We start from the raw sequence: 27,574 nt of genomic DNA, 5'->3' as shown, positions 1-27,574 counted from the left end.
GACTCTACATGCGTACCCTGTTATGCTCCACTGGGGTGCAGAGTGGCAGGATCACTCTGTGTTTCACTGCAGTCCCTTACATCCTGTCTTTCATACGTTGAAGGAGAGAGATAGAGAGATAGAGAGATAACGGAGCAGGAGATAGAGCATGAGGTATGACGCATTGTGGAATCGTTCTCCACTCTAAAGGTTCTGATTGCCGTGATATATAAAGAAGCCCTCTGTGCACTTTTTATTTGACAGTGTAAACACTTCACTGAAGTGGCGGACTCTTAAAAATAAGGAATTAGAAAAGTCACACAATACCCATTTATTTTCCAGTTTACTGTATTTTGTGCTAAACATTGTTTTCCAAAGTAAAAAGTGGGCCTTTGCATGTCCTTCCCAAACATTTGAGGTCAACGTGTCTCGAATGTTTTCTCTGCCTGGGCCTGACGGTCACTTGCGTGTTCTCACCCAAGGCTGCAAACACAGGAGGGGACAAAGAAGGTGTCTGCATGTGTCCTCTAGAAATTATCTTACTTTGTGATTATTGAGGATGAACCTAAGCAAATAGAAAGAGGGTGATTATGAAAGCTTGAACTCTTAACCAAAAAAAGAATTCTGTCTTCTTCACTGAGTGAATAATTGTCTTTTCTTCTTTAGTGCAAATCAAAACAAACCTCAAGGTTTAATAATAATCTGTGTTCATAACGGCTTCTCACAGCAGTACATCCTCAGCATTTCAGCAAGTCATATTGCAGAAGGCGGCCTCATATGGGAAACTTGCACAAAACTGTGCTCATCTCAAAACTATACAGTTTTCATCTGAGCGGAGAGAGAGAAGTCTTTATTGAATTTAAAGAAAAATGATAACATCATGTGGAGACAGTGTGCAGAGAAAATAGACTTTTATCAAGAAGTGTTGTTATTGGAGGACTGCGGTGTTCTCCGACGTGGTTGCAACTTGGTTTGTTTTCTCGTGCTCTTGCCTTAATTCTTCATTTCCAGCCTCCGCAGGGATCTGACGGAGACAACGAAACAAAAAAGAGATTTCAAGCCTGAGAGGAGAAAAGAGTAACTGTATGGAAGCTGTGTTTCCCACAGAATTAGACTCTATTTCTGGTGGTGGCACGGGGTTCTTAAATTAATTATAAAATAACACCATATATATGGTTCTCCGCTGTAAATATTTTAATTGCATAGTACTTTGTGGCAAATAAATAACAATATATACAGCTCCAAGGAGGGGCTGAGCAAATCAATACACTGCACACAGTTCTACAATGAAATAAGATTTTACCCATTTCAAATAGGAAAAAAAAAAAATAGAAAATCAGTATTTGATGGTCAGTGTTGATGTTGTGGCGGGCTGCCACAAATAAATCAATGTATGTGAAACACTGAGAAGTGTAAAAATATTTTTAGTTCATTACAAAACTGTGGTGGGACAAATTAGACTGTGGCGGTCTGGTGAACTGATGGGAAACACTGATGGAAGAGAACAGCATTTACTCTCCATCGTTTGATCTTGACCCTTTGGGGTTATGTGTGTGCACATCTGCACAACTTTCTGTTTCTGTTTGTGTTTGTGGTTTCTTTTGAGTGCGCTATGTGCTCAGCAGCCTGTGGTCTGTTAAAATGGGGTATGACGGATTACCCTTTACGATAAATATGCAAGGATTTTATATTTAAGAGATGTTTTTGCCCCTTTTTTGTCATTCATATAAATAAACAACTTTTTGCTCTGTACCTGCACCTCGGATGCACAGTACGGTCCATGATGCCTGACAGATGTGCACATTTGAAGGTGGTATCGGGTTTCTGTGAGGTGGAAAGGGGCTACAGGCCCAGAAATAGCAGCAGCAGTAGACAGCTGGGGTTCACGTCATCCTGAGAGGTGCTGCAGCAACCAGGGCCAGAACACAGAGCCAAGGACACTGCAGAAGTACAGGGGGGGGTGGAAGATACTATGCAAGGCCTTCTTCACTGGCTTTGTCATTGGACGTTTGGAAAAACAAGGACATTTTTCCGTCTTTCTTTCTTTCTTTCTTTCTTTCTCTCTTTCTTTCTGTCAAACAAACATTCAGCTCTCGGACACAGAGAAAGTCAGACTTAAACAGCCTTTGACAAACAAACAAGAGCCTGCCATGGAAGACTCCACGTCACCTCAAAGCCATGCTCATGTCCTCTCATCTTACTCCCCCCTCTCCTCTTCCTGTCTTCTCACTTTGGGCCAGTGGGACAGATGCGTCAGTGACAGAAACACAGCCAAACTTATGTGCTGCCTTGTCCTGCCGAAAGCTACGCTGTGGTTTCTGTTTTACTACCACTCATTTCATTGGGATTTTACATGGCTTATATGCATAAATATAGAAAAATGATTGCAGCAAGGTCTGAGTGATATGATCTAAAATCTCTATCAAGATAAAACATTAGATAATGATTTCTGTAACTATGTTTTGGTGAAGGCACAACTTGAGGAATATTGTAGCTATTTTCAGTTTATGGACATTTATTGAAAATAACATTATGATTAAATTTAGGTTAGAGATTCATAAGGTTGTTTAGATTGGATTAGATTTGATTCATCTTCATTTTCATTGAACAAGTACAAGTATATAAGAATGAATGCAGTTGGCATCAAACCAGAAGTTTAATTAGACAGACATAAAGCACAAATATACTCTCTCTCTGTATATATACACACACACACAGGATATAGTGAACAATATGAAATGGCTAAATGTAAAGCATAAATAGTTATGTACAGGATACAAACTATTGACATGTGCAGTGATGCAGTATTTAATATAAAGGGGCATTGTAGGTGTTTATTACAGCTGTTCCTCAGTCTGCTGGTACAGGAGCAGAGGCTTTTGTATTACCTCCCAGATGGTAGTGGAGGAAACAGTCCATGTTTTGGGGTGTGGGTGTTCTCAGTGTGGGGCAGCTGGGTGCTGGTGATGTGTTGGGCAGTTTTCACCACCCGCTGAAGGACTTTTCAGTTGATGACAGAGGAGTTCCCATACCACGCTGTGATGGAGTGTGTCAGCATGCTTTCAGTGGAGCACCAAAATCTGTGGAGAGTACTGAGCTTTCTTGAGTGTTCTCAGAAAGTATATAAGGATGAGTCTGGATGAGTTGATGGACCAGCTGAGGTCTTCCTCGGATGTGGACCCTCAGGACCTTGAAGCTGGAGACACGTTCCACCTCAGACCAGTCGATGTGGATGGGAGCGTGTGTGCAGGCTTTAGTCTTGCCGTAGTCCCTAATCAGTTTTCCTGGTCTTGTTGAAGTTCAAGTCCAGGTGGTTCTCTTTGCACCTGCTGGCCAGACTAACCGACTGGCAGCGGGTAAACCTCACTGGTTGATTTTTAATTTCTTTGTGTGTGGTAACATTGACAGTTTATGTGCTCATATGGTCTAGTACAGAGGAGGTATATGTCTCCTCATCAGTGTGCGAGTCTGTGGTGGCAAACATACTCCAGTCACTGTGGTTTGTTGCTTGCTGGTGGTAGCGCAGAGTTCTTTCAGTGCCAGCATTTCATTTGCATCTGGTTGTATATAGACGGCACCTTATCATCCGCAAATCCAGAGAAGCATAGCAGTGACTAGCAACAACTGTAACTTCTGTACACCAATATTTATTTACCAAGATGCACATGCCGCCACTTCTCTGCTGTCCTGTCTACTCCAGCTTAATCACACTATCCAGAATGCCATAGTTAAGTCATGTTTTGGTCATTTAAACCAAAAGTCCAAGAATATCTAATGACCAACAAGACTTGCCAGCTGTGTAAAGTATTTCCACTTAAAATTAAAAAAAAAGTTAGAACAAAAAACAAGTGATATTATCAACCGTATAATGAGTAAACTGTTCATTCAGTGAAGCACCAAGCCTCGCGATGCAGTTGGGCCACCCGAAGCTACTTGCAGCTTTAAGTAGTTTAAAATTGTGGTTCAGTGATCTTCACAATAGCAAGCCGAGGTACCGAGGTAACAAAGAGTAGTTTGCAAACCACTTGTGCAATTTCAGTAGGCAAGCAGTTCAGTAAGCAGTGACAAATAGGAGTGTTTGTAGATGTGTAGATCAGTGTTAATTAAGAACACCGTACATATGCTCTGGACTCTTTTACCACAGCTTGCTCTAACCATACAGACCTCTGCTTACTTGGTGATCATGTGTGGCTATTTCTGCATCGTGTAGGTGTTGTTTTAATGGCACAGAGCTCCAAACAGCACTTGGGATTTAGTGTGCTGGGCTCAGAGGCCTCAGGCAATCAGAGACATCCATCATCCCTACAGTTTATAGAGTGATGGAAGGAGAGAGAGAGAGAGAGAGAGAGAGAGAGAGAGAGAGAGAGAGAGAGTTGGGCAGAGTGAAAAGTAGAAAGACATACAGAGACAGAGAGAGAGAGGGACAAAGAGAGACAGTGATAGAGTGAGGTGAACAGACAAAGTGATGGAGCCAGAGAAGTGGGTGTATAAAAAGCATACATAAGAAGAGGACTAAAATGTCAGTGTGAAAGCATTTGTCTGGAGGTGTGATCCACTCAGACACAGCTCTCCTGCCCCAGTGGGTAAACAGCTGTAATCATAGTTCAGCAGCAGACATTAACAGCCTGTCTCAGGTTGAAGTACTGTGCATTACATCCTGGATTACTGTAATTCAAAACATACATTTGGTGTTCTTAGTGTTTCAGAGTCAGTGGAAGAATCTTACAGTTTTCCCTCTTTTGCATTCAGCGATAAATGACTGAAACTTAAGTGCTGTATTAAGTTACAGTGTAGATCACACTCCATGTTCCGTAACTTACCTTTAGATGGTCTAATTTATGGCTGCAAATAATGATTATTTTAACTCTTAATTTATCTAATAATATATTCAATTTATCATTTAGTCTGTAAAATGTCTCAAAGTTGTAAAAAGGTCCTTACAGTTTCCTAGATACCAAGATTATGCAGTAATCAGTTATGAGCAGCAGTGAATGAAAACAGTAACAATACATGCTTTTTTTCCTCAAGTCTACTAAGTTAAACGGCAAAATTTGTCATTTGTAATTGCCCTTAGAACTGACACAGACCTCTTGGATCCACCAAAGTATTAAACATATTGACACACAGACCTAAGACCTGCAGCAGTGGTGCTTCTACCAGCCCCTGTCTCACAGCGTTAGGCCTTCATCTCCCCCGAAGTACCCCTGTGTAAATCTTTATGTCCCCTCTCCACTAAAGGGTTGGATGCTGCTGCTTCTTGTTAGTCCAAGCGGAGTGGAGATCAAGGGATGGTACTGTGTAAGGGAGCACTGAGTACTCTGGGAATCTGTTTTCTTGATGTAGGTGTTATCGAAATGAGGACACTTGAATAATGTGAGTTTGTCTGTTAGTCTGATCACCCCCCATGTCTTTCCATTTACTTACCATAGGATGTCAAGATGCAAATTTGGGGCTCTACATCCGCTTCACAGCAGCAGCCCCCAGGCTCACGGTTCATCAGAGCATAAACATGTGTCAGGCCAAGGAAAATATTTGGAGAGAAGGATAACAGACACAGAAAGTTTTGAGGTTTACTTAGAGTTTCAAGTGTGGAAGGGTCATATTATTGTTCGTCAGAGATTCTCAGAGGTCAAAGACTCACTCAGTAAATATATTTCTTTCTGTCCTCTTTCCTCTTTTTTGTCTCTCTGTGCGCCCCCTCTGCACCTCCACTTCACATCCTATTCCATTCTTTCAACACCTCAAAAGACTCAGAACAGTATTTGGTATGAAAACAGGTTTCTTAAAGAAGTAAACACGGACTACATTGAGCTGGAATATATAAACATGTACTGCCACCTAATACCTTTAAATTGAAAACATTGCTTGACTTGAGGATGCGTACGTTGTGTATCCTGTTCGTCTCTCGAGACTAGAGCACAGCCTCTAAACAGGTAAGGTCACAGCAGTTTGTATGGGGACTCCAGTCAATGGAGATTTCACAGTCACACCGAGGTCAGTGCAGGAATCTTAACAGTACACACCACACTTTAGACTCGACTGACCCCAAATATAATACTGTACTGCTTGTATGAATGGCTGTCAGCCATCCTGGGTATAATGTCACCCACTGACCCAGTTGCCTTGGTTACCACCTACTCCGTGTCCCTCAAGACTCCTATCTTAGATCACAGAAGTGTTTTCTTAGAGTGTTACTAGATGAAGTAGAGAGGAAAAGAGGGAGAGAGAGAGAAGCAGAAACAGTGAGTGAGTGTGGTGTTGGCTTTGCCAGCCCTGTCTGCCCCTGTCCTAGTGAGAGTGGAGGCCCCGGGGGTAACTTCTCACTCGTTCACTCCTTCCCTTCTTCAAATGAGAGCAGCCTGAAACCTGTCAGACTTCTCACGTGCCAAAATCCAGACATGCCATGCCACAGCGTTGCCTTGGTTACGCTTGAACTCGGTCCTCGAGCACCGGAGAAAGGATGAGGGTGGGTGAACAGGGGGTGTCGTTTGGGATTGTAGGTGGAATTGCTGGTGACCCACGGAGTCTGTCATACCTCCGTCTGCTGCGTTTTGCCAGGAGTGACAGTCAAAGCCTGCATGCTTGGCGGCAGGAAGGTGACTTGTGTGAGGGGATGGGGATTGGCAAAGAGGAGCGACTGGTACAGAGGAGGCCATTTCACGCAACACAGCTTCCAGGAAGTCAGTCATCAGAGATGCCAAAGGAAAGCTGCATCTCTTTCATAGCCGGCCAAACGGAGCAAACCAGGCGTGGAGGGCCCTCTAGAAGACAATATCCCCTAACTAATGCCATCTGGGATGACTTTCCTGGTCCCTGTGTTGAAGCCTCTCACCCTTAAACCATTCATTTCAACCTTCATTTCAAAAATGCATTGGCACTTGGTTATTCGGTTATTTGTTGTCATGTTTTAGGGACCTCATTTTTGTTCATTTGATGGGTTTTTGAGTGAGACTCAGTTTTGCGCCACTGCACTGGAGGTTGTCTGTTATTCTGCATGTACGTTGCATGAAATGGGAATATGGAGATGACACAGAGTGGAAAAGGGGCCTTTTGGCAGCACTCTAGTCTCTTAAAAAAAAAAAAAAGGATGAGTATGAGATAAAGCACAGTTTGGCCAACAGTAAACCAGTACATTGTGATTTGGATCTCAATTGTGGGAAATCACCATTTCTGCCTTGGAGTACCTATGTATCCAGCAACAGCTGTGGGGCACAATGCCCTCCGGACAAACAGATAATCATAGACCAGGACTATCATGTTATTGAATGCGTAGAGAAAGGAAGGGGGGGGCATGGATACAAGGCTATTAGTCATAATGCTTAGTAGTACATCTTGAGATTAAAGCTACACCTTCAGATAAAATTAGATAACTTGTCAGGAAAAAATGAATAACAAAAGACAAACTGTTGCCTTAGGGCGTTTGATTCATCCTCCAAGAAAGTTAGTATACCTAGCGGAAACCATAAAACTGTAGAATTTCACAGAGAGCCATAAAGAAGTGTTTTCCTGTTAAACTTTCTGTAATACAAAAGCAATCTGATGTCTCTGCAATAGGCTGCATTGCTTCCTCAACACCTTACCGCAGCTTGTTTTTTGTTCTATTGTTATAGATTTCATGGTGAAAATATTTCCTGGAAAGAGAGGAAAGTGTGACCATATTATTCCTTAGAGGGAACCTCATGGGGAGGTTTCATCATAGTTATGGGGTCACACAGTGTTCACAGAAAAATGACTCCTGTGAATGAAAAAGAGTGTTTTTGTTCTTTGCAGGAATCATGAGATAGGCCAGTTTAACTTTGTTCACTTCCATCTCAAAGGACTTCACACTGGCATTACCACCAAAACCAGGTTAGGTTCAATTTACTCTGTTCTAATAGGGCACTAACATTGCAGTTCATCACCTGAAGTTATTGAGTTTACTTAATGACAAATATGCATTAGATATCTGAATTAAAAAAAAAAAATCACCTGTGAACAAGAAAAGCAACCTTTTGCACCAGCTGAATCGAGCTGAGGTTGACATGACCCATGGTTTAATACCCTCTAGTGCAGCACGTTATATAAAGAAACCACTTCCATATGAGGAGCAGGACACACAGGAGTTCTGCAATTCACAAAGGTCCATCCCCTGGCACCCTCAACCATGCAGCATCATCAGGGAGTGAGAGGAAAGGAAATCACTTAACAAGTGAAAAATGGACTCGGGAGAGGTGCAGTGCTCTGGTTCATCTCATCGTATTAATGGAGCCACAACCTCCACTCACTTTTTCATAGCTGAAGATGAAGCATTATTCCGCCCCGACTTGCATGTTTAGTAATAAATGGTGCTGATAACATCCTGGCTCGCTGAAGTAGTTACATTTTTCTTCTACAGTAAACTAAATGAATATCTTGTATCAAGAAAATAATCAGCATTCCTCTATTTGTGGCATGTATTATGATCAAAGATGAACATGCTGGAAGAGATATTTATGTGTGAACCGACTGTGGAGCAGGGTAATGCAACTGTTTTTAAAGGTTTCAGGAGATGTTTGTAGAGTCTGACTGGTTGCTCCATAAGCCTTGGTATCTTTGACATTTTTCCATACAAGTACAGTTCAAATACAAATATAATACTTTTAAAATGATTTTAAACATGTTTTTTTTAAATTTGCCTTCTTCTTGGTAAAAAAAAAAACAGTGAACAGTGAACAGTGAAAACAATGATGGTAGACACCAGTCAGGGTATACACATCTGTTTGCCTGCATGTAAAACATTCCCCCTCAGAGGAGGAAAAACCTTGTGTAACCGGATCCAATTGGCCCTTATATAAAATGAAGAAATATGGGCAGAGTGTAGCTCTTTGACGAGCCGCTGAAAGTCTGTGACATGAATCTGAGTCAGGGGACCAATCATGCATTCCAGTCGAGGAATGCCAAGACCCTTGGATCTCTGCTTCATGTTAAAACACAGCCCCACCTCTTGTGATATGAAGGGTGAAAATCTTCACTCACTCATGCAGCATATCAACCCAGCCTTAAAACGCTTCCGTCAATGGCTCTGTTATCTCATATAACTTAAAAGCATGAAGCATATTTAAAATATATCTCTCCCTTGAGATAGGGCCTTTAACAAAACACCTCTGCATAGATGCATTAGTTCCAAATGCCTCGTCTTTAGGTGAATAATCCTCATTTATAAGGCCAATGGAAGTTGTTGCATGGCTTGGAGCTGCAGTTAAACTCTATGAACTGGTGAACAGTTGCATTTAAGTAGCGGCTGCGGCCATGCAGCTTAATGTACCGTTCTTGAGCCTGTTCCTTCCCCTCTGGCTTTTACGTTGGCTATATAATAGTCTGAGATATCTCTATAGAACTTGAGAACTTGCAACAGTGAGGCATAGCTCGAAATGCTTATGTGTTTTTAGTACAGTATATCCTGCCCACACACACTTCTGAAATTTTGACCCACTGACTAAGTCTTTGATTTAAGGCCTGAGAGAAAATAACAACTCAGTGTGTTTGAGAAAAGCAGGAGAAAATACAAACTTGCTTGTTTTTTTTTTTTCTTTCAGCTGAAATTTCCATTTTTTTCATGGTTGGTGATTCAAATCAGTGCTTCACGTTTGTCTCTTTTTTTTTTTCCCAGGACCTGTGGTTTTATTACACCAGTGGGCCTCTTTCATGCTCCTCTATGGACTCTATGCTGCTCTGTATAAATGCATTTATTCTGCTTTGGGGGAAATTGCCTCCTCCTGTTTTATATTAACATGAATCCTAAACCTGTCGTTATATATTGTATGTATTAGGCTGAACTTTGGCTTACGTTTTCCCCCTCCGGTTCTCTCGTGATGAACAATAGAAGGCTGGCAAGCTTTCTAAGCACAGCTGTGAGTCTATATTACTGCTATTGCTCTCCCTTAGTTTCCCCTGTGTGGGATGGCCTCTGACCTCAGTGAAAATCTTACAGGGGCCAAAGGCGACTGTTAATGCTCACTAGTGATGTACAGCTGTGCTTCATTCAAGCTGGTTTGTCTTTACTCTGTGCACCATTCGCACATGTAAATTAAATCATTGCAAAATGTTTTGTAGGTTGCATAATATTTCATATATTTTGCCCCGGGAGTGAAATCTGAATCAAAAGGATCAAAGCACCATAAGTAATCCATTAAAATCTCTATGTTAGTTACGAAATTATTCTTTTTATTTTTCTTCAAGATTTTTTCAATACACTCAGACTAGTGATTATATTAAACACTCCACCCACTGGACCAGTGGTGATTTTCATCATTCATTAGTCTGTGATTGTTTTGTCTACAGAATGATGGGCCATGACATGTTTTGAGAACCCACGTTTGTGTTTTTAAATTGCTTGTTTTGGCCAACCAATGGACCAAAGCCCCAAAATCTGAAACAGAGCAAAGGAGCAAATCCTCATATTTGAGTAGGAGCTGGAACCGTTCGGAAAATGTTTGGCATTTTTTGCATGAAAAAGTGACTTAAAGTGATAATTGATTGTCAAAGTTGTTGTCAACTGATTTTCAGTTGATTGATGTATCGATCAAACAACTTATTTTTTCTTCAAATAGTATTTTTATAAAGACTTGTGGTTTGAGTTTTACTCAGTCTCCGTGTTATTGCAATCATCTGACTTAATTTACCATAATGAATGCCAGAGATGTTGTTTCAGTTGTTTGTAACTATTTTTAAAGGGTATTTTTTCTGTGTCATGTGAAAGCCATGTATCTTTAAAATGTCATCTTTTCTTTTCTGAAGGCCAATTCATGGTTGCGACATGCACATGGCCCTGAGGAACCATGCAATGTAAATTTTATCCACACGCAGCCCAAAATTTATGATAAGGCGAAATGTACTGTGCATGTGTTAGTAAAGCAAACTGGATAATTGTTTTGTGTATTGTATGTAGGTGCTGTATTATCCTTGGTCCTATTCTCAGAGTGCATTTGCATACACCAGTTGTCTTGAGGTGGCCATCCTGTTTATAATAATAATAATAATAATAATAATATAAAAAAGCAACCCTTTTTTCAGCCTTTTGATAATTTGTTTTTTGGGTAATCCAGTGGGATTTTATATGGTTTATTTAGCTGATGTAAGAGAATCAATCATGCAAAACCCCTTAATCTAGCAGTTTTTGGGAAAAATTCTAAATTATCAAATTTTCTTTTGGTTTTCTGTGGACAGCAGGTGTACATCTCTGTAAATGAAACACTAGAAAACATTATCTCAATTTACCTGGTTCAGTAATGCGTGCTGTTTCGAGGCTTAATGCAGATTTAAACAAACTCTAAGTGGCACTGCTGAGCAGAGTTTACAAATACTGCAGTATTTGGCTCAGGTCTTGTTAAAGTGCCAGTGATTGTGCCCTATGTGTCCTGTATTTTTTTCTGTGCTCCAATGGCCATGACAGCCCAGGTAACCCATCTCAGAGCGGCATAAGCCAGCCTGTCAGCAGATTCAGCCCTGTGTTTCCTGGACCCTGTTGATACCCAATACATAATGCCACACCAGGAAGCCCGTTGCCAGCCTGTAATCCAAGCATCTTATCAAACCAATCAGCGCTTTTCCAGCAAGAACACATTTCGACCGTGACAGAAGGGGGGTTTCGTAACATCTGGCGCTCTGGGAGAGAAAGGAAGGGAGAAAGTGATTTAGGGTGAAAAGAAAGTGTGAGAAAAATCTGGATGCTGGTATGGAGATTTTAGATGAACACCACGTCCTGCTTTCTCTTTGGATACAGGTCAGTGAGCGGGCAGTCAGTTGTCAGTGCCGCTGCTGTGTGGAGGCTGCTTGCAGTTATGCTAGTGATATTCTTGTCGGTAACATTTGTCACTGCACTCCCTCACAGTTTCCGTCTCTGTCTCTCACCCATGCTAACCTCTTTCATTTCTGTGTTCCCTCTTTCCATTTCCCCTATCCATTTTGTTCCTATCCTTACTTCCAAATCAGCCAAGTGCAGCGGTGAGAGGTTACCACAGCAGTAAAGCAGCAGCCATGAGTTCGAGCCTTGGCTCCACTTGGACCACTGGTAGCGGTGGTGGTCAGGGGGCCTGGAGTGGCCCCTCCTTCACCAATGCGAGTCTGCAGCATTACCTATCCCACCAACAACACCCGCATCACCACCATCAGTCCACGCACACAAGCTACGCCTACTGCCCTGCCATTACAGCTGTGAGTACAACAGATGTCTTCTTTCTCCTTGTCACATGGTGTTTCACTCTGTTCTAGCTTGTTTGTTTTTGTCATCTCTAAGAACACTTCTCTGCTCTCTCTGTCTCGCTTCTTATTTCTAATCACTCTCTCTCTAGTGTCCACTAATGGCTGTTACTATCAGGGAAGCTCTTAAGCACCCAGCAAATTCTCTTTCTTCAACTCCCTCCTACCCCCACCACCCCCCCACCCCCCCACCCCCCCACCCCCCTTTTATATCTCTTCCCTTTAATCTTTCTCTCTTTCCCACACTCTTTCCTTTCAAGCCCTCATAATGTATATCACTTCCTCTCACTGTTTCTTCCTCCCTCCTTCCCCTGCTTTATCTCTTCCTTTCACCCTCTCTCTCCCTCTTTCTTCTCTGCAACTTAATTTGTTTTCTTTCATCCATCCTCTACATCGACAGTGCAATGAGGGACTAATTGAGGTAGAGACACTTTTGGACGACTTCCCTTGTCATTATCCTTGGAATTAATTGCTGTTCTGCAATCCGTTTGATTTGACTTTATTGGTGCGATCTGGTTTTCTAATGTAACGTTTGGGGTGTGACTGGAACTCAGACACGAGCCAAATTGAGGAATTTCATTATCTTCATGTTGATGTCACAGCCACGAAGCTGGAAACAAAGATTTGGCAGGTTTTTATTTCTTGGTATTTCTTCCTCTAATAAATGTATTTACAAGACTTCACACCAAATCTTTCTCTCATTCTCTCTTTTTTCCCATTACTAAACTCTGATATTCTCTCGTATTACATGCACACCACTTAAATTCCCAGCTCCCTGTTTGCCAACATGTTGAGACTCCCCTGAAGCGCTTACATACAACGTGTGAAGAAATTGGATTGGATTTAGATATGATAATCACCACTGTGTGCTGTCTCCTGGTTGCACATATCATTCCTTTTGTTATTCCTGTGATATCCAGGTACACATTCATTCAGACATAGTTGCTTTTCAGGAAGGAAATTATCTTTGAGTGCTCGAGCTGGTGTGTGTGTGCATCATTTTGTTACAGAATTCCAGTCATAATCACTGTTTTCATTTGCTTTACACGGTTGTCGCCATCACTAACAAACACAACCATTGCCACTGTCACTGCTTATACCACCACCACCTAAGGCAAAGAGGAGAAGGGCTGTTTTAAACTGTTGTACATAAACAGGAAGCAAAAACAGAGAACATTCCACAAGACAGACATAAATGCTGTGGTTCTAGCTGTGGTGGGACTCTGACACATGTGTCTGTCTCACAAAGTTTTTGGGAACATCACGGTCCTTTCTGTCCTTGCCATCAACATGGGCCCCAGGAGTGTCAGAATTTTTTTCATGCTGTTGACCTAAAGCTGGGTTGTTTTTTTCCCAAGGTTAGACGAGCATGAAGCCACTTTTGTTCTCATCTGACAAAACATAGTCATTGGTTTTCTGAGGGGTAAAAAAAATTTATCCTCAGACTAAAATACACTCAGCTGTGATCTCAGCAGACATAGCTGTGTTAGTTGTGAGTACTGAAGTATTGAAAACTGTTAAGAAAAAAGTGGACATAATGATTGTGACTTAAATGATAATTTTGTAAAATCGAGTTCTATTTTATTTGTGTAAAATTCTTCAGCTTTTTAGACGTTTGGCTTATTTTCTTAAATGTAGTTAAAAGTCTGCAAGTGAGTTCAGGCAGTTTGTTATTATTCTATCAGTGTCTGCAGCCACACTGCACGCATGAAAGCTATTGTGTCACTTGCTGCTGTTGTTTCTGCTGTTCGTGTAGCATTTAAAAAAAAAAATCCCACCTCCACTGAGCAGCCACCTGTACGCTCAGAGTCAGCGTTCCCTTAGGGAGGAAGTTATCATCACTCCCGGCTCCCTGCTGTACTGAGCTTGGCTCTTCCTTGTGGGAAATGAGGTCAGAGCCAAAGATCAATACTGTAAATACTCCACATTCACATAGGGAAATAATCACTGAACAATGATTTATTATAGTGGATAGTATTAGATGTTGATAGAAGTTGAACAGATTTATAAAGTAACTGAAAAAAGTAGTGTCTTTCCTCATTTGGGTAGCCTGGGATATGACTATGTAGTTTAAAGAAAAAAAAAAAAAGAGTAGATCCATTTGCAATGGCTTGATCTGTCTTCACATTGCATCATTGTTTATAATACCATTTCTAAGTCTGAGACTTTCCAGGAAATACACATGGGGTGCGTCACAAAGCCAGCAGACAAAAGTTTGGAAAAAAAAATCCCTGAATGGATTTGAAACAGACGACACACTCTGGAAACAATACGCAATTTCACAACAGATACACCTCTGTCTTGTTTTCTTCCTTTCTGTTGTCCTCGGTGTGTTAATGTTTTGGTGGGATGTTGGTAGGCCACACTTCTCACAGCACCCGCCTAACCCCGTCTTGGTTGCAGATCAGTACTGGGTTATCAAACGCTTGCCCTCATCTTGACCCTCTACGTTCAAACCATAGCAAACTCTGCTGGCTTTAACTGGCCTGTTTTCATGAGACAGCAGGGAGCTTTTTTTTTCTTTCCAGGAGTTTTCATTTCGTCCCTGCAGAAAGCAATTTCTCCCCCACTATCATGTCTTCGTCCTGGGCTGTTACGAGTCAACACTTTGGCCTCAAGGAGGATTCACAGTGCCTAGAGATGGCTAATCCTGAGGCTAACAGTAAACAAAGGCTTGGTTTCAGCCTTTGAGTCTGCCTCATGCATTTTTACAGCTTCTCGAATGCAATACATACTGTGTATGGAACGGAAATTCCCACACTTAACAAAGGAGCTAAAGCAAACCCCCCTTTCTTTTTGCAATCGCTTTCTCTCAAACGCCCTCTTCTTCAACTGCATTGTTTTATTGCTTCCCTAAATGCTATTGTAATTTCAGGCATATTAGATACAAAAATGCCCAACAGAAAGGGAAGAAAAACAGAACTGATAGCTCAGCGTGTGTCTGTCTTCTCGGCTGAGAGAGGTGAGTAAATAAAGGAAAAAAGAAAGGCAAACGAGGATCCAGCAGAGATCAAGAAGCTTTGCCTCCAGTGGGTTTGTAATTACAATGGAAGCAGATACATTTCCACTCTTAATATGGTGGGATGAAGATCCCTCAGGGAGGACGGTCGTATGACAAAATTGCAGCGGAGAAAGTCGTGTAGAAGTCAGATGTGACTAGAAAGAGAGTCAAGGAGAGAGTATTTCCTGTGAATATGCAATGCCAACTCTTACAAAATACTTTTATATACTACTAATTTGCCTTGCTAAATACATTTTTGTGGAAAGATAGTTGCTGCCTGGTTTTCGTTTACTGTCAATATTTTTTTTTTCCAGTCCAGGAAGTGTGACATCCTTACACTTTACAGAAGTCCTAGGGAGGTAGTTGAGGTGGATGGTTTGTGGTGCAAAGCACAACCAGGTACATTGACAAAGTCAACACATCCCATCTAATGCCTAAAGACAGTGTTGACTTTTTAACCCGCTCTAGTGACTTGGCATTAGGGATGGCAATGTCAGCCAGTCAGTTGATTAGTTCATGTTGGAGTAGCTCAGCAACTGTTGGGCAGATACTCATGATTTTTATACAGATATTATCAGCTGCCAGGATTAAAAATCACTGACTTTGGTGATTTTTCCTCTACTGCCACCATGAGGTTGGCATGACGTATGGCCCTTGGAGTTTAGTGAAATGTCATGAATGAATTTACATGATAATTTGGTGTAGATATCCCAGTGACTTAGGTGGCTGCAAAGACTCCTATAGCCTTGACTGTGACTAAGCTTCTATAGATTTTCTGGTCTATGGAGAATCGATCACAAGCACAATGGCAAAGAAAAGGAAACATTCTGTTTTCCACTAATTGGTGTGACAGAGCCCATTTATACCCGATAGCAGTAATGGTGGACATACAGTGTCAGGTGAAGTGAAGACATTGTAAAACGAGTTTTCACTCTGCGCAAGGAGGTTTTTTTTTTAGAGTATTTGACATGCAGTTTCTGGCTTTGAGAAAATTTCACTCTACATATATATTTCTTCTTAATTTTCCTCTGTTTTTGCATTTTTATGGTAATTTATTTTCACACTGCCAATATCCTTTCTTTCCCAAAAGCATACTGTTAATGAGCTACTCCTTTGCAGTGCAAATAGCAGGGCACACAACCGCATAGCAAATATTCCAAATTTGACTAATATTGTATTTCTTGATTACTTTTATTTATGTTCTGTTTGTTTGGGATTTTACATAGATAATGGTCCATATTGGTGTTAGTAGCCACATAATTTTGTTTTTGAGAAGGGTTTCAATTTTTTTAGTATGAAGAAGAAAATATTGTTTTACCTCTTGAAAACTAGTTTCAGTGAGACAGATGCTCCAGCTATATCAGCTTGAAGTACTTAACGTGACCCGAAAGCAAATCGATAGTGCACAAGTTAATGTTTGTAACAAATGATTTTTGTATGAATATTTTATATTAAACATTATATTTAATAGCCAGCTGTGCTTCAGAATACAAACGCTGCACCACATTCTCTCCCCAACCACAAATTTCCTTCCATTGCTATCGGCAAAGGTGTGCTTCCTTTCCCTTGATCTGAACACCTCACCCTCATTTTGACTAGGATTGCTATAGAGGTAATCGATACGTCTTTGTGTGGGTTACCACTTCCTACAGGGTCTCAGAAAAATTGAATTGGATGATGATGGAAGTGATGGTTGGCTAGCAGTTTAGCTTCAGCGTTAAATCTTGGATTGACTGGGAAGAGATAAGGTGAAAGAGGTAATGCTCTCTACCCACCTCAGCATCTAAAGTTCAGATGCTCTTGAGCAAGACACTTATCCCTGTGATTCTTCCGTATATGTGACTGCACAAGTCAGTTAGACATGAGCATATGTTCTTAGTCAACTTCCTTTGCTTATATAAACACATTTTTTCTATCTGAACCCCAGAGCTGTTTCATTTCTGATGGTATGCTTCCTCTTTCAACACATTATCTCCAAAGTGCTTAATATCCAGATGTTTCCAACATTTCTTCAGTCATCTTGGTCACCTCAGTCCAGATATATTACTCATGTTTGTGGTAGTGTTTCATTATTTTGCATATCTGCCATTTTGAGAATCACTACCTTGAATTTGTCCTGGCTTAATAGCTGTAGACTATTTAACTGTATACAACTATGAAGAATTGCATTACCAGTGTGGTCTACTTCAGTTAATTGCATCCATGTAGTGTGATTATAACCGAGTTAAACAGAGCTCTTGCAGATGTTTTTGTGTCAGAGAAAGCAAAAAGCTGAAGTCCTGCCTGCATTGCGTCTATGTACTGCTGCAGAGTTCATTTCTCTTCATAACATACAGATAGAGATGCACACACACCTACACACGTGCTGCAGAGGCCGAAACAAGCTTTCCTCTCTGGTAGGATAACAAATACTCCACTGCTGGGGAATTGGTGCAAGAACTGTTGGCTGATCAACTGTTTCCATATGTTATCCTTTACCGGCTCATGGGGAATTTTCATGTTATCAGACGTAGATAACAAGACACATTTTTCTCCTAATGAAAACATTTGAATGGATCATCACTCTTTTATCTGAGGACATAGACATTCCAGTGAAACCTTCTATTTAATCTGGATGTGTCGCCCGCCCAAACTGGTTGTTACTTCATTATACTTGCCAGGCACACCCCCTAGCCTATAGTTCAGTCAGTACAAAACCTAGTAGTAGGTCTCTCCAGATTCACAAGGTCTGAAAACTCAGAGAGGGACATTGCTTGAGTGTGAGAAAGTAGGTGATAATCAGCGAGAAAGAGGAAACAAGTACAGAAAGTGAAAGAGAAAAATGAGCAAATTATTAATATCAAATCGCTGCTTGCGAAGTGCTGCTCTGCTGCACCCAAACTAGGCTCTAACTATAATACTAGGAACATTTCTTTGTTTATATCTGACAAGCATGACCAAATGAAATTCTCACATTTTTGAATTCTTCGCTCCTCGGATATTCATCAGGTTTAGGTTTGACATGACTCCATCCTTCCAGCTCACCTTTTGATCTGTCTCTTTTGTGAGGCCCAGGCTCTGGCACAACCCTTGGTGTTGTGATTTGCTTAATTAGCCATAACTCACAAACACCCATTTACACAGGCTGACAGATGACACAGTCATTTAACTGAATGAATGGCCTGCCTGCTGGCAGCGAGTGAGGGATCGTCCGCTGGCTGATGGTCTGTACAAGGCAACTGGGTTTAGGCTAGTTATCTGTTAATCGTCCAGGAAAGCAAAATGATCAGACCATGGAGAGGGATGATGCTATGATAAAAGGAACGCAGGGAGTGGATGGACGGCAAAGATGTTATGGAGAAAACAGATTCAGATGAGCTGTAACCATCAGAAAAGTTCCAGTTGATATTTTTGATAAATAGTTCAACGAAATAGTCCATATCCAAGAGAAGATTAGTTATGAATTCCTGCTAGCAGAAGCAGCAGATGCCGATGTGTACCGTACATGTGTGGTACGACTGGGAGAGCCTTATGGAAGCTTGGTGATGAAGTGTATTAGCTTACTTTTTAGAGTCTGAGTCTCTTTCATCAGCCCTTGAATGAAGAGCATTGCTCATTCCCCAAATACTGCAATGATTCATCTTTGCCATGAGCTAGAGTGGGCTTTGTCTCAGTAATTAATTTAGCTCTCGGGACAGCAGTTGGAATGAGTCGTGTCTTCAAGGCCTAATTAAAAGAAGATTGTCAAACATATTCTAGGTCACACAGCTCAGAATCTCCAACCATTTAGGAGGGATTTTTAGGCACAGCCACCTCGTCCTTCATGGACCACTTTGCTGGCTGATAGAGTGTGGGTTACAGAGTGAAGAACAAATGGTTCTATTTGTTTTGTTGATTTCTTCAGGCACCACTTGAAAATTGAGACACTTGATGTTTTGTTTATTATTGGCTGCTTGAGTCAATAACTCAATCCACTTATGGCCTTGTGCCTTGCATGTCTTTGTCTCTGTCTGAGAGTGGTTTATTTGGAAATGCTAAAAAATTTCATGATTCTTTTTTGTGGAAAATAGCCACACAATTAACTGCCTATACTCAGCTGAGTGAGAATGTAACTGTGTGTGAATACATTGGGTTTAGGATCACTTTCTCTAAAATAACAGCGTAGTTGTGGTTGGAGAAACTGACGATTTTTGGCACCGCATTCATCCTAACATATCAGCTGTAGTACGCATTTTATTGAACCAGTCAGACCGACAGACTGACAGGCAGGAAGTGTCTATCTTATCTGTCCTCATAATGAGAATCAATGACTTTAGTTACAGGCACAGAATGACTCTAACAGTACACACACACACACACACACACACATACGCACACAGGATCTGAACAATTAAGCGTGAGCTGTCGGGCTTAGTGCCTGGGTCCATTGTAAGCGCTCTAAACCTGTTAGACTGTGACAGACCATTAAAAGGCTGCCAAGGCTTCCTTAATTTGCTTTAACAGTGCACACTGAGGCAGAGTGACTGAGTGCCGCTAGTGTGTTTCTGTGTACGAATGCTATGCTTTAGCTTCCTATGACATTCGTTTGCTAACCCCACCCCCCCACCCGCAATGCAGGCACACACACACTCACAGTTTGACAGTATCAGCACTATCTGCTTGCTGCAATACCTCAGCTTCCATTTTTATTTTGGAATTATCATATAATGGCTTTAGCAAGTATATTGCATACAACATACAACACTGATGTATTTTTGAGTCTGAATCTTTTTGTAAATTGTTGTAAATTAGAGCATAATGTAAACAACAGTAATTATCTTTTCATTTGAAGGTATTGCTAAAGTAAATTGAAGTTTATATATTGCTAATATATATTTGGCCAAAGTATGTTTGGCGACCAATTTTAGCAGTTATGATTTTAATTTTTTTACGTTTACATAGTGAACAATCTTCCACCAGGTCTACTGACAATCACACATGTTCTGCAGAGAGAGAGAGAGAGAGAGAGAGAGAGAGAGAGAGAGAGAGAGAGAGAGAGAGAGAGAGAGAGAGAGAGAGAGAGAGAGAGAGAGAGACCTTCATTAATCATAGACATTCTCCATATTCTATCAAGAAATGTTGATCTGTTATTGGGCCACACCTGTCCTGGTTGACAGTAATAGTGAAATCTGGCTAAGAACTGTCAGTGAAGTGGAAATTACATGTTTCACACCGTGATTGTATTTTCACACGTTGAAATCAACAACATAAGCCCAGTAGATCACACATTTCTAACCAGGTTTTTTTCCCCCAGCTTTTGCTGTATTAGATTCAAATAAATTACTTTTTTCTATAGAACCTTAAACTGTCATCTTGGCTATAATACAAATACATGAAAGTGACATATTTTAGCTGAGGATGTTCCTAGAAGTGGCGACCAAAAGGCTAAACAACAGATATAAGACTCAGGTGCTGCTTAAAAAAAGAACAGAATTTCCCTTTGAAATACTATTTTACCTGACTGAATTCTAACCAAACTAACATTGTCATGATGACAAAGCACTTTGTTTGTAGGGAAACCTTGTGTACTGCATTTGACACTTCTGAATGAATGCTTTTTGGGCGGATGTTTCACCTAGCAGGCATTTCCTGTCGTGACCAGAGCTTGGCGTTCTCCACCATTAGGAATTAAAGGCCCCGGCCACAGAATCCTGAGTGCCAGACCACAGGAATATCCAGAATCTGACTGAGCTTCCAAGCCTCCACATGTTTCATTTCCTATTTCACAAGAGCGGGCGGTCCATGCAAATTCTTGGCTGTGGTATGCCACCAGTCTTCATTTAGCAGCGGTTCGTGGTTGTTATTAGATGTTGGACACAATGGGAGATGTTAGATGGTGGATTAGGAAGGGTGCTGGCAGATCTTACAGGGATTTAAATGGGTGTCTTCTCTTGTTCAGATCATGTGGACTGTCATATTTACATGTCATTGCTGGCCTAGTGCTGTTTCTTGGCCGTGTTTAATAGCAAATTCGGAGCATCTCATCTGTGAAATCGCTCTTCAGCAAATCAGTTTGCACCTGTTACTTTCTGTTCAGGTGATTAGTCAATGCCAGGGTGGAGCAGGGGGACATAAATCACACATCCTGAGCTGTAGATGTGACCTTAATTCCTTATGTTTCACTCTGATCATGCCATGATTTTCAGCTACACATACACATACACACACACACACACACACACTTTGACATCCGTGCACAGATGGGTTTTCATATATGGATGCCTGGGGCTGTAGTATTGGCTTTAAAAACACCCAAAACATCTGTAAAGCATTATGGCTGATTATACTGGTCCTTCAGTGCAATCATGCAATATGGGCATGAGCGATGCTGAACATGAACCGTATGGGAAAGAAGGAGATGATGAGGCCTCTACGATTCTAATGAAGCTGTGAGGCCCATGGCTACACACACACACACACACACACACAGGAACACACCCTAACACATTAATTTCACACGGTCATATTTTAGTATTTACATACTAGTGAGGACCTTACATTAATTCCTTAACCCAAAACTCTCGCCTAAAAAATCCTCCCCAAAATAGCTGAACACAACTACTTGCAACGCACATCACCTTTCTGGGTCCATTTTGTTTTCTTTTTGTATATATAGCTTGTTTTTTTCTTCTCACAGACCAGATGAATCTCATGAGTAAATCACACTGCTTGACTTATCTCGTTGAAGAGGCTGTGGTGTGAAACATTAATTTGAACATCAGGTTTTGGTGCGAGTTCCACAGCATCAAAGACAAAATGCTTCTTTAGGCTTACTGAGTTACAGCACACTCAGAAATTCACTGTTAAAGAAAAAGCACACTTCTCTCAACTGATGTTAGCAATGTTAGTCCACTTACCCTGCAGTGTGCTCTGGACACTAGGTATAAGTGGTTGTGGCCGTGAAATTTTCTTACTATGAACAGAAAACTAACTCGTGCTTTGAACTTTTCTGAGGAATACTGTCTGTGTCATGTCTGCCAAATTAATCATTTGTGGCAGAACACAACATTGAAAGTTCATCTCTGTTATTACAGTTGCTTGCCCTGTAGGCAGGGTTCTTCCTGACTTGACATGAGGCAATGGTGGTACAACAACTCTGACCTATTGAGCTTTATTTATTTAATTATCTTTTTATAGGAAAGTAAATTTAAGCGTGTAACAGTTTCCAAAAAGGTGTATGTGGGACCTTTTCCTAAGTAAAGCTATGAGTTAGATAATCCATAAATAACAATGACTATAATAATAAACATCTTCTGTTTACAAGGTAGTAAAACAATAAATAATAAAGTTGTTGCAGTATAATAAAATGTACCATACCAGCAATACCACACAATAGGAAGACATGTACAATACATATAATAATGTGGTGTGTGTTGATGTTGGGTTGTATTGTACTGAAAGCTAATATTTTGCCCACCTGTTTAAGACTTAGACTCAAACCAAATTGTCACAGGTTCCCTAATTGTGCTTACTAAATTAAAACTATTTCTTAATGTGTTGTGTATAGTACTATCCAGACTTTGTACATAACACATTAAATACAACATTAACACTGCATTACCACAAGGCAGACATTACACATATCCCTCACTATTGGTAAGGATATAAGAATACCAAATAATAATAATAATGATAATAAAATTTTGTTTTCTGTGAGGAATAAACCTTTTGTCATGTCGTAACAGACCGCTCTTTTGTCTATGGCCATAAATTAAAATGCAGGCAAAATCTGGAATATAAAAAGGAAGAATGGCTGCATGATTCTGTCACTGTATCTGGTTTTGCTGCTGAGCTAAGCTGCCAGGGTATTTTTGATTTATTTAACAGCAGTGCTGTTTTTGAACGTTCCACTGTGTGTTGTTTTGGCAGCAGAAATGTAGTGCTTGAACAATTCTTGTTTGAGAAAAGAGCTTGATTGTTCACGTTTTTGTTGGTTCTGTCGAGCCTTATACAGAGACATATATAAAGTAAAGGCACATATTATTGCACACTATGTCAGTACTATAAAATAAAGCAGTTTAATAGGACAAGGACCACAAAGTATCTGACCCTCAGTACTGACAAGTGTAAAAATTTGGCAGTTGTTCATTTACCTGCTCTCAAAGTATTATTGCTCTTCCTCTAACTGTATCATACTCTCTCTTTCCTCCATCTAAAAACAAACAATTATTTGTTGTGTAAAAGGTAGAACTTGTGTATAACATCCTTCCTCCGTCTGTCCCCTTGGAGCAGTCAGGCTTGGTTGTGTTCAGGGCTATAGTCTTCCAGTCGATTGGTCGATTCTCTGGTCCAACCAAATTGTCATTGGTCAGACAATCGTTGGTGTTGTTTTCAAATTCCTACAATGTGATTTTTAATCAGCTGGTAATGCCGGAAAAATTGGGGAAGGTTTAACTATATCAAAAATTGGATACTACCTAATCCTAAATGTTCATAATCATCTGGTGTATGTTTTCTGGTACCTCAGTGCCATCGGGCGATATTACACCAAACAAATCCCATGATAATGTTCCAAAGAATAAACTGTATGTCAGAGATTTGCTACCGTTTTTGAGTTGCACTATAATGTATCAAAAGCTTGCCACATATGGAAATACTACATTTCCTGAGTTAGCTTATGAAGACATATGAGATTTACTAGACAGCATATATTATTACACCCATTAATTGTGCAGGAGTTCTTAATAATGCATTTCTTCCTCTTTTTAAAGTTAAATACACAAAAGACTCCAGGCTCCCATGACCTATTTTCTCTTCGGGCAATTTGGACAATTTGATTGTTTCATCAACAACAAAAAAAAAGCTAAAACATTCAAGCTTTTTTTTTTTGTTGTTGATGAAACAATCATTGTCCAAATTGCACACAGAGTCAAAAGAGCTGCCTGCTGCAGCTGAAACTACGCCATGAGTGTGGTGAGCGTGAACCAAAACAGTGAAATTCTGGACTGAAAAACCAAAACAATGAGCTGACGATATAAAGCTCCACAGAATCACGGGAACTGAAATGTCAGGTGATAAGTCTCTGTCGGTTCATCACTACAACTACCCCCTTTCTCATAAAAGTAGTCATGTAATCTGTTGTGGATATAAAGATATTGATTACTGTCAATTTAAAGATTATATCGTGAGAAAAGCTGTTGCAGTCAACAAATGAGTGAAGTGCAATGCAAACAGATCCCAGTGGGTGACATGTCAGGAGGATGCCCATGTGTTTGAGGTCCATGAGCTTCACTTTTTCACTGTTCAAATCACAAATTGGTCAGAATGGCAATGATGAATAGAGGAAATTCTCACCTACTGCTCTTCTACGGCAGTGTGTGTTTTCTGTTATGTTAAAACAAATGCGTGAGTAAAAATGTCTTGTCTATTAATATCAGTGTTATTTTGTCCTGAAGCTTGTCTCTTCAGCTCTCTCTCTCTGTTTTCTTTGTCTCCTGGGCTTCATGCTTTGCATGCAGAGGATGAGACACCGGGGGAGGTTAAGAGAGGAGCTGGAATGGAGTTCTGCTCCATTTACCACCCTGAAATATTCCTCTTAGAACGACACACTCTGTTTTCTCTCTCTCCTTACTCTTCACTGTTTCTCACTCTGCCTGTCCCCTCCCTTTCACTTCTCATCTCTGTGTGACGTGCTTATTTCACTTCATTCCAGGATGGCTTAGCAGTGCTTTAAAACATTGCTGCTGTCCTCCCATCCTATCCTGCTCAATTGCAGGCAGCATTGAGCTTCATAAGCCTTTATGGGTCTCAGCTATAACTCTTCCCAGTCTCCAATCTCTATCTGCTGTGGGCAGAACCTTCAGCACCTTTCTTTTATTGATTTGCTATTTCACTCTACTACCTATGTGCCTCTGACATGCTTGCTCATGAACACCAGTAATCTCACACACACAGAGTCAAGTATACCAGCATCTTCTTGTATGTGTAGTTTATGGTGAGGATTCTTTTAAATGCATCTTTGTTTAAATCTTTCAAACACAACACAGTCTCAAACAGGCAGAAAAAGTAGCACAGAACTGACAAGAATGAATGACTTTGCACTTGGATCTGTTCAGGGCATCGCCACAATGAATAAAACAAAATGCATGATAGTAACTCAGAGTGCTGTGATGAAGCTTTGATAGGCCTCTTTCCTTATCTGTGAGTCATTTTTGCCTTTTTCTGTGGGGTCCGACTTCTTCATATTCTAAAGAATGAGGATTTTGAATACTTTGGCTTTGTAGGTCCACATGGAAAATATCTATTGTTTTAACTCGCACTCACTCCCATGCTGCCTGTGCAGCACTTAATTCCTTATTATGCAGAGACTTTCCTGGCATCATCTCTTCCTCTTTTATGCTATCCCTGGCAGTAGGAGTCTAGCTGGTGCACAGAGGGATATGACCAGCTTTCCGTTGCAGTTTATGTGTTATATCAGGGCTAGCATGAGGTCACACAGGAAGTCTGATCTCTGAGCTCCACCGAGGTGTTTTCACCTTTTGTGTCAGTATAACCTTGACCCTCCGGTGGGCTCTGAATTTCCTCAGAGATGTTTTGCTTTACTTACTATTTTCACATAGAGGAAAAAAAAAAACAGACACACACTCACACAGACACACACACACACACACAGTACACTCACTGGTGCTCATGCCGGCACACACATAGAACTGTCACAGCTGTAGACCGCGTGACTTCAAATGTTGTTTCTCAACCAAAACATGCAGATGTGGATACACACATCCCGTGCTTGTATACAGGCAAAATCCCACACTCACATATGCACAGATGTAAAATCCACCCTGGCTGTGGGCTCCTTTTTTGCCAGTACAAATTAATCTGTAACAACTTTTATCTTTTCTCAGAATCACTTTTAATCAGGAAATGAGTTGGTTGTTTATGCATTTCACATTTGGAGTAGAGATCTAGTAAGTGTACGCAATTAACTCTTTTAGGCCTATTGCCTGCCCCTTGTTGGGTGTAGTAAGGGGTGCTGTGAGTCATTTTTACTCATGCATGTCTGGTCTCATATTTCCTCCCCATTAGGCCTGCATTGCTCTCTTCTGTGTTGTGATAGAAGCTAATGACTCACTGGAGATCTGCCTGGTGTTTATCAAATGTCTCAGTGCAGGGCTGGTGGTCCAGACTCGGTTTGTCCTTTCACATTATAATGAAAGTACTAGATAAACCACAAAAATGAGGTGATGTGACCATCATATATATATAAAGAAATAAAAATAAAGCGAAGTACCCTTCAATGATATCTTGACTATATCGCTCTGCTCTTTGCACTGTGTAAAATTATACTCTCAGGGGGGAATGTGTTGAATTACCTTAGAGGCTTTCATCCGTTAGTACACTGATAAGAATGTATTAGGAAACCGTATGTGCCAGAGATGTGCTGAACTTACGCACATAATGTTAAGATATCTCACAGTGTTTAGAAACAGGGGGAAGTGTGTATTTTAGCATTTACATTTACGTGTGTGTGTGCATACTTCCTTTATCTCAATAAGTCTGGTCAGCTTCTCACATTACAGTGTTTCAGGAAGAGGGCTTGAATGGATGAAACTTACATTACAGGGCAATTTGGCTACGCTCGACAATTTACAAACACAACAATATACCTTTACTTTCAGCTTATGTGTCGGATTGGAGACTGACACTGTCATTTAAATTCAGGACTGACTTTTTTGCACACGTAGTTTGTCATTCTGATTTGACTGGTTTATTGATTTCAGATGTTGTTAAACACATAATTGAATTAGTTATCACAATATAGGAATGAACGGCAAGAAACAGTATAAAGACAAATTGAAACTCATTCTGTAATCTAGAACCACATCAGAGGTTATCCACCCTCTTCTACTTTATGTGGTTTGTGCTGCTTTTCTTTTCAGTTTTAGTAAAACTGCCAGAATGTCTGGTTTTCATGTAGACCTCATAAACTGACATATTTGCAATTATTGAATTATTTCTTTTTTTTTTCTTTTTTTTTTTTACAGGGGATCTTGAATTTGGCATCAGTCTGTCTCAGCATGCCTTCGAATTTAGCTAAATTAGATTTTGCTTTAATGAAAAAAAAATCTTTTTATAGCAGTTTGTATGAATACTACACTTTCATACAAACTTCATCTTCTGTACTGAATAGCAAGTGATCCTCTGTGGTACGATGAACACTAGTGTGCAAGCAGCATCTGTTTATCAGTCTGTTCCTGATTGGAGTGATCATCAACATTCAGCCATGTTTTCAAACGGGAACTAAAATCACGTGATTTCTGCCGTAATAACCCAAGCACAGTCTCAGATGTTTGATAGATTGTAGTGTCCATGTCGCAACAGCATATGCGTAGCAACCGCGTCATAGTTGGACTGGTAAGA

General features: G+C 40.6%; 1 protein-coding gene across 3 annotated transcripts in view; it reads left to right on the top strand.

Moving 5' to 3' along the window:
• rbms3 (RNA binding motif, single stranded interacting protein) overlaps positions 1–27,574 on the top strand; it is a 253,831-nt gene that overhangs the window by 42,085 nt on the left and 184,172 nt on the right. For 2 of the 3 annotated variants that reach the window (XM_041052648.1, XM_041052647.1), the window contains exon 3: positions 11,929–12,150. The exons of the other annotated variant lie outside the window; for it this stretch is intronic. In XM_041052648.1, the coding sequence (XP_040908582.1) occupies positions 11,929–12,150 (222 nt within the window). The remainder of the gene's footprint in view (positions 1–11,928; positions 12,151–27,574) is intronic. 3 annotated transcript variants of the gene reach the window in all.

The sequence above is a fragment of the Toxotes jaculatrix genome, chromosome 13 (genome assembly GCF_017976425.1).
Source record: "Toxotes jaculatrix isolate fToxJac2 chromosome 13, fToxJac2.pri, whole genome shotgun sequence".
Lineage (NCBI taxonomy): Eukaryota > Metazoa > Chordata > Actinopteri > Toxotidae > Toxotes > Toxotes jaculatrix.
The sequence above is the reverse complement of the archived record's forward strand: the minus strand, read 5'-3'. Positions and strand labels throughout refer to the sequence as shown.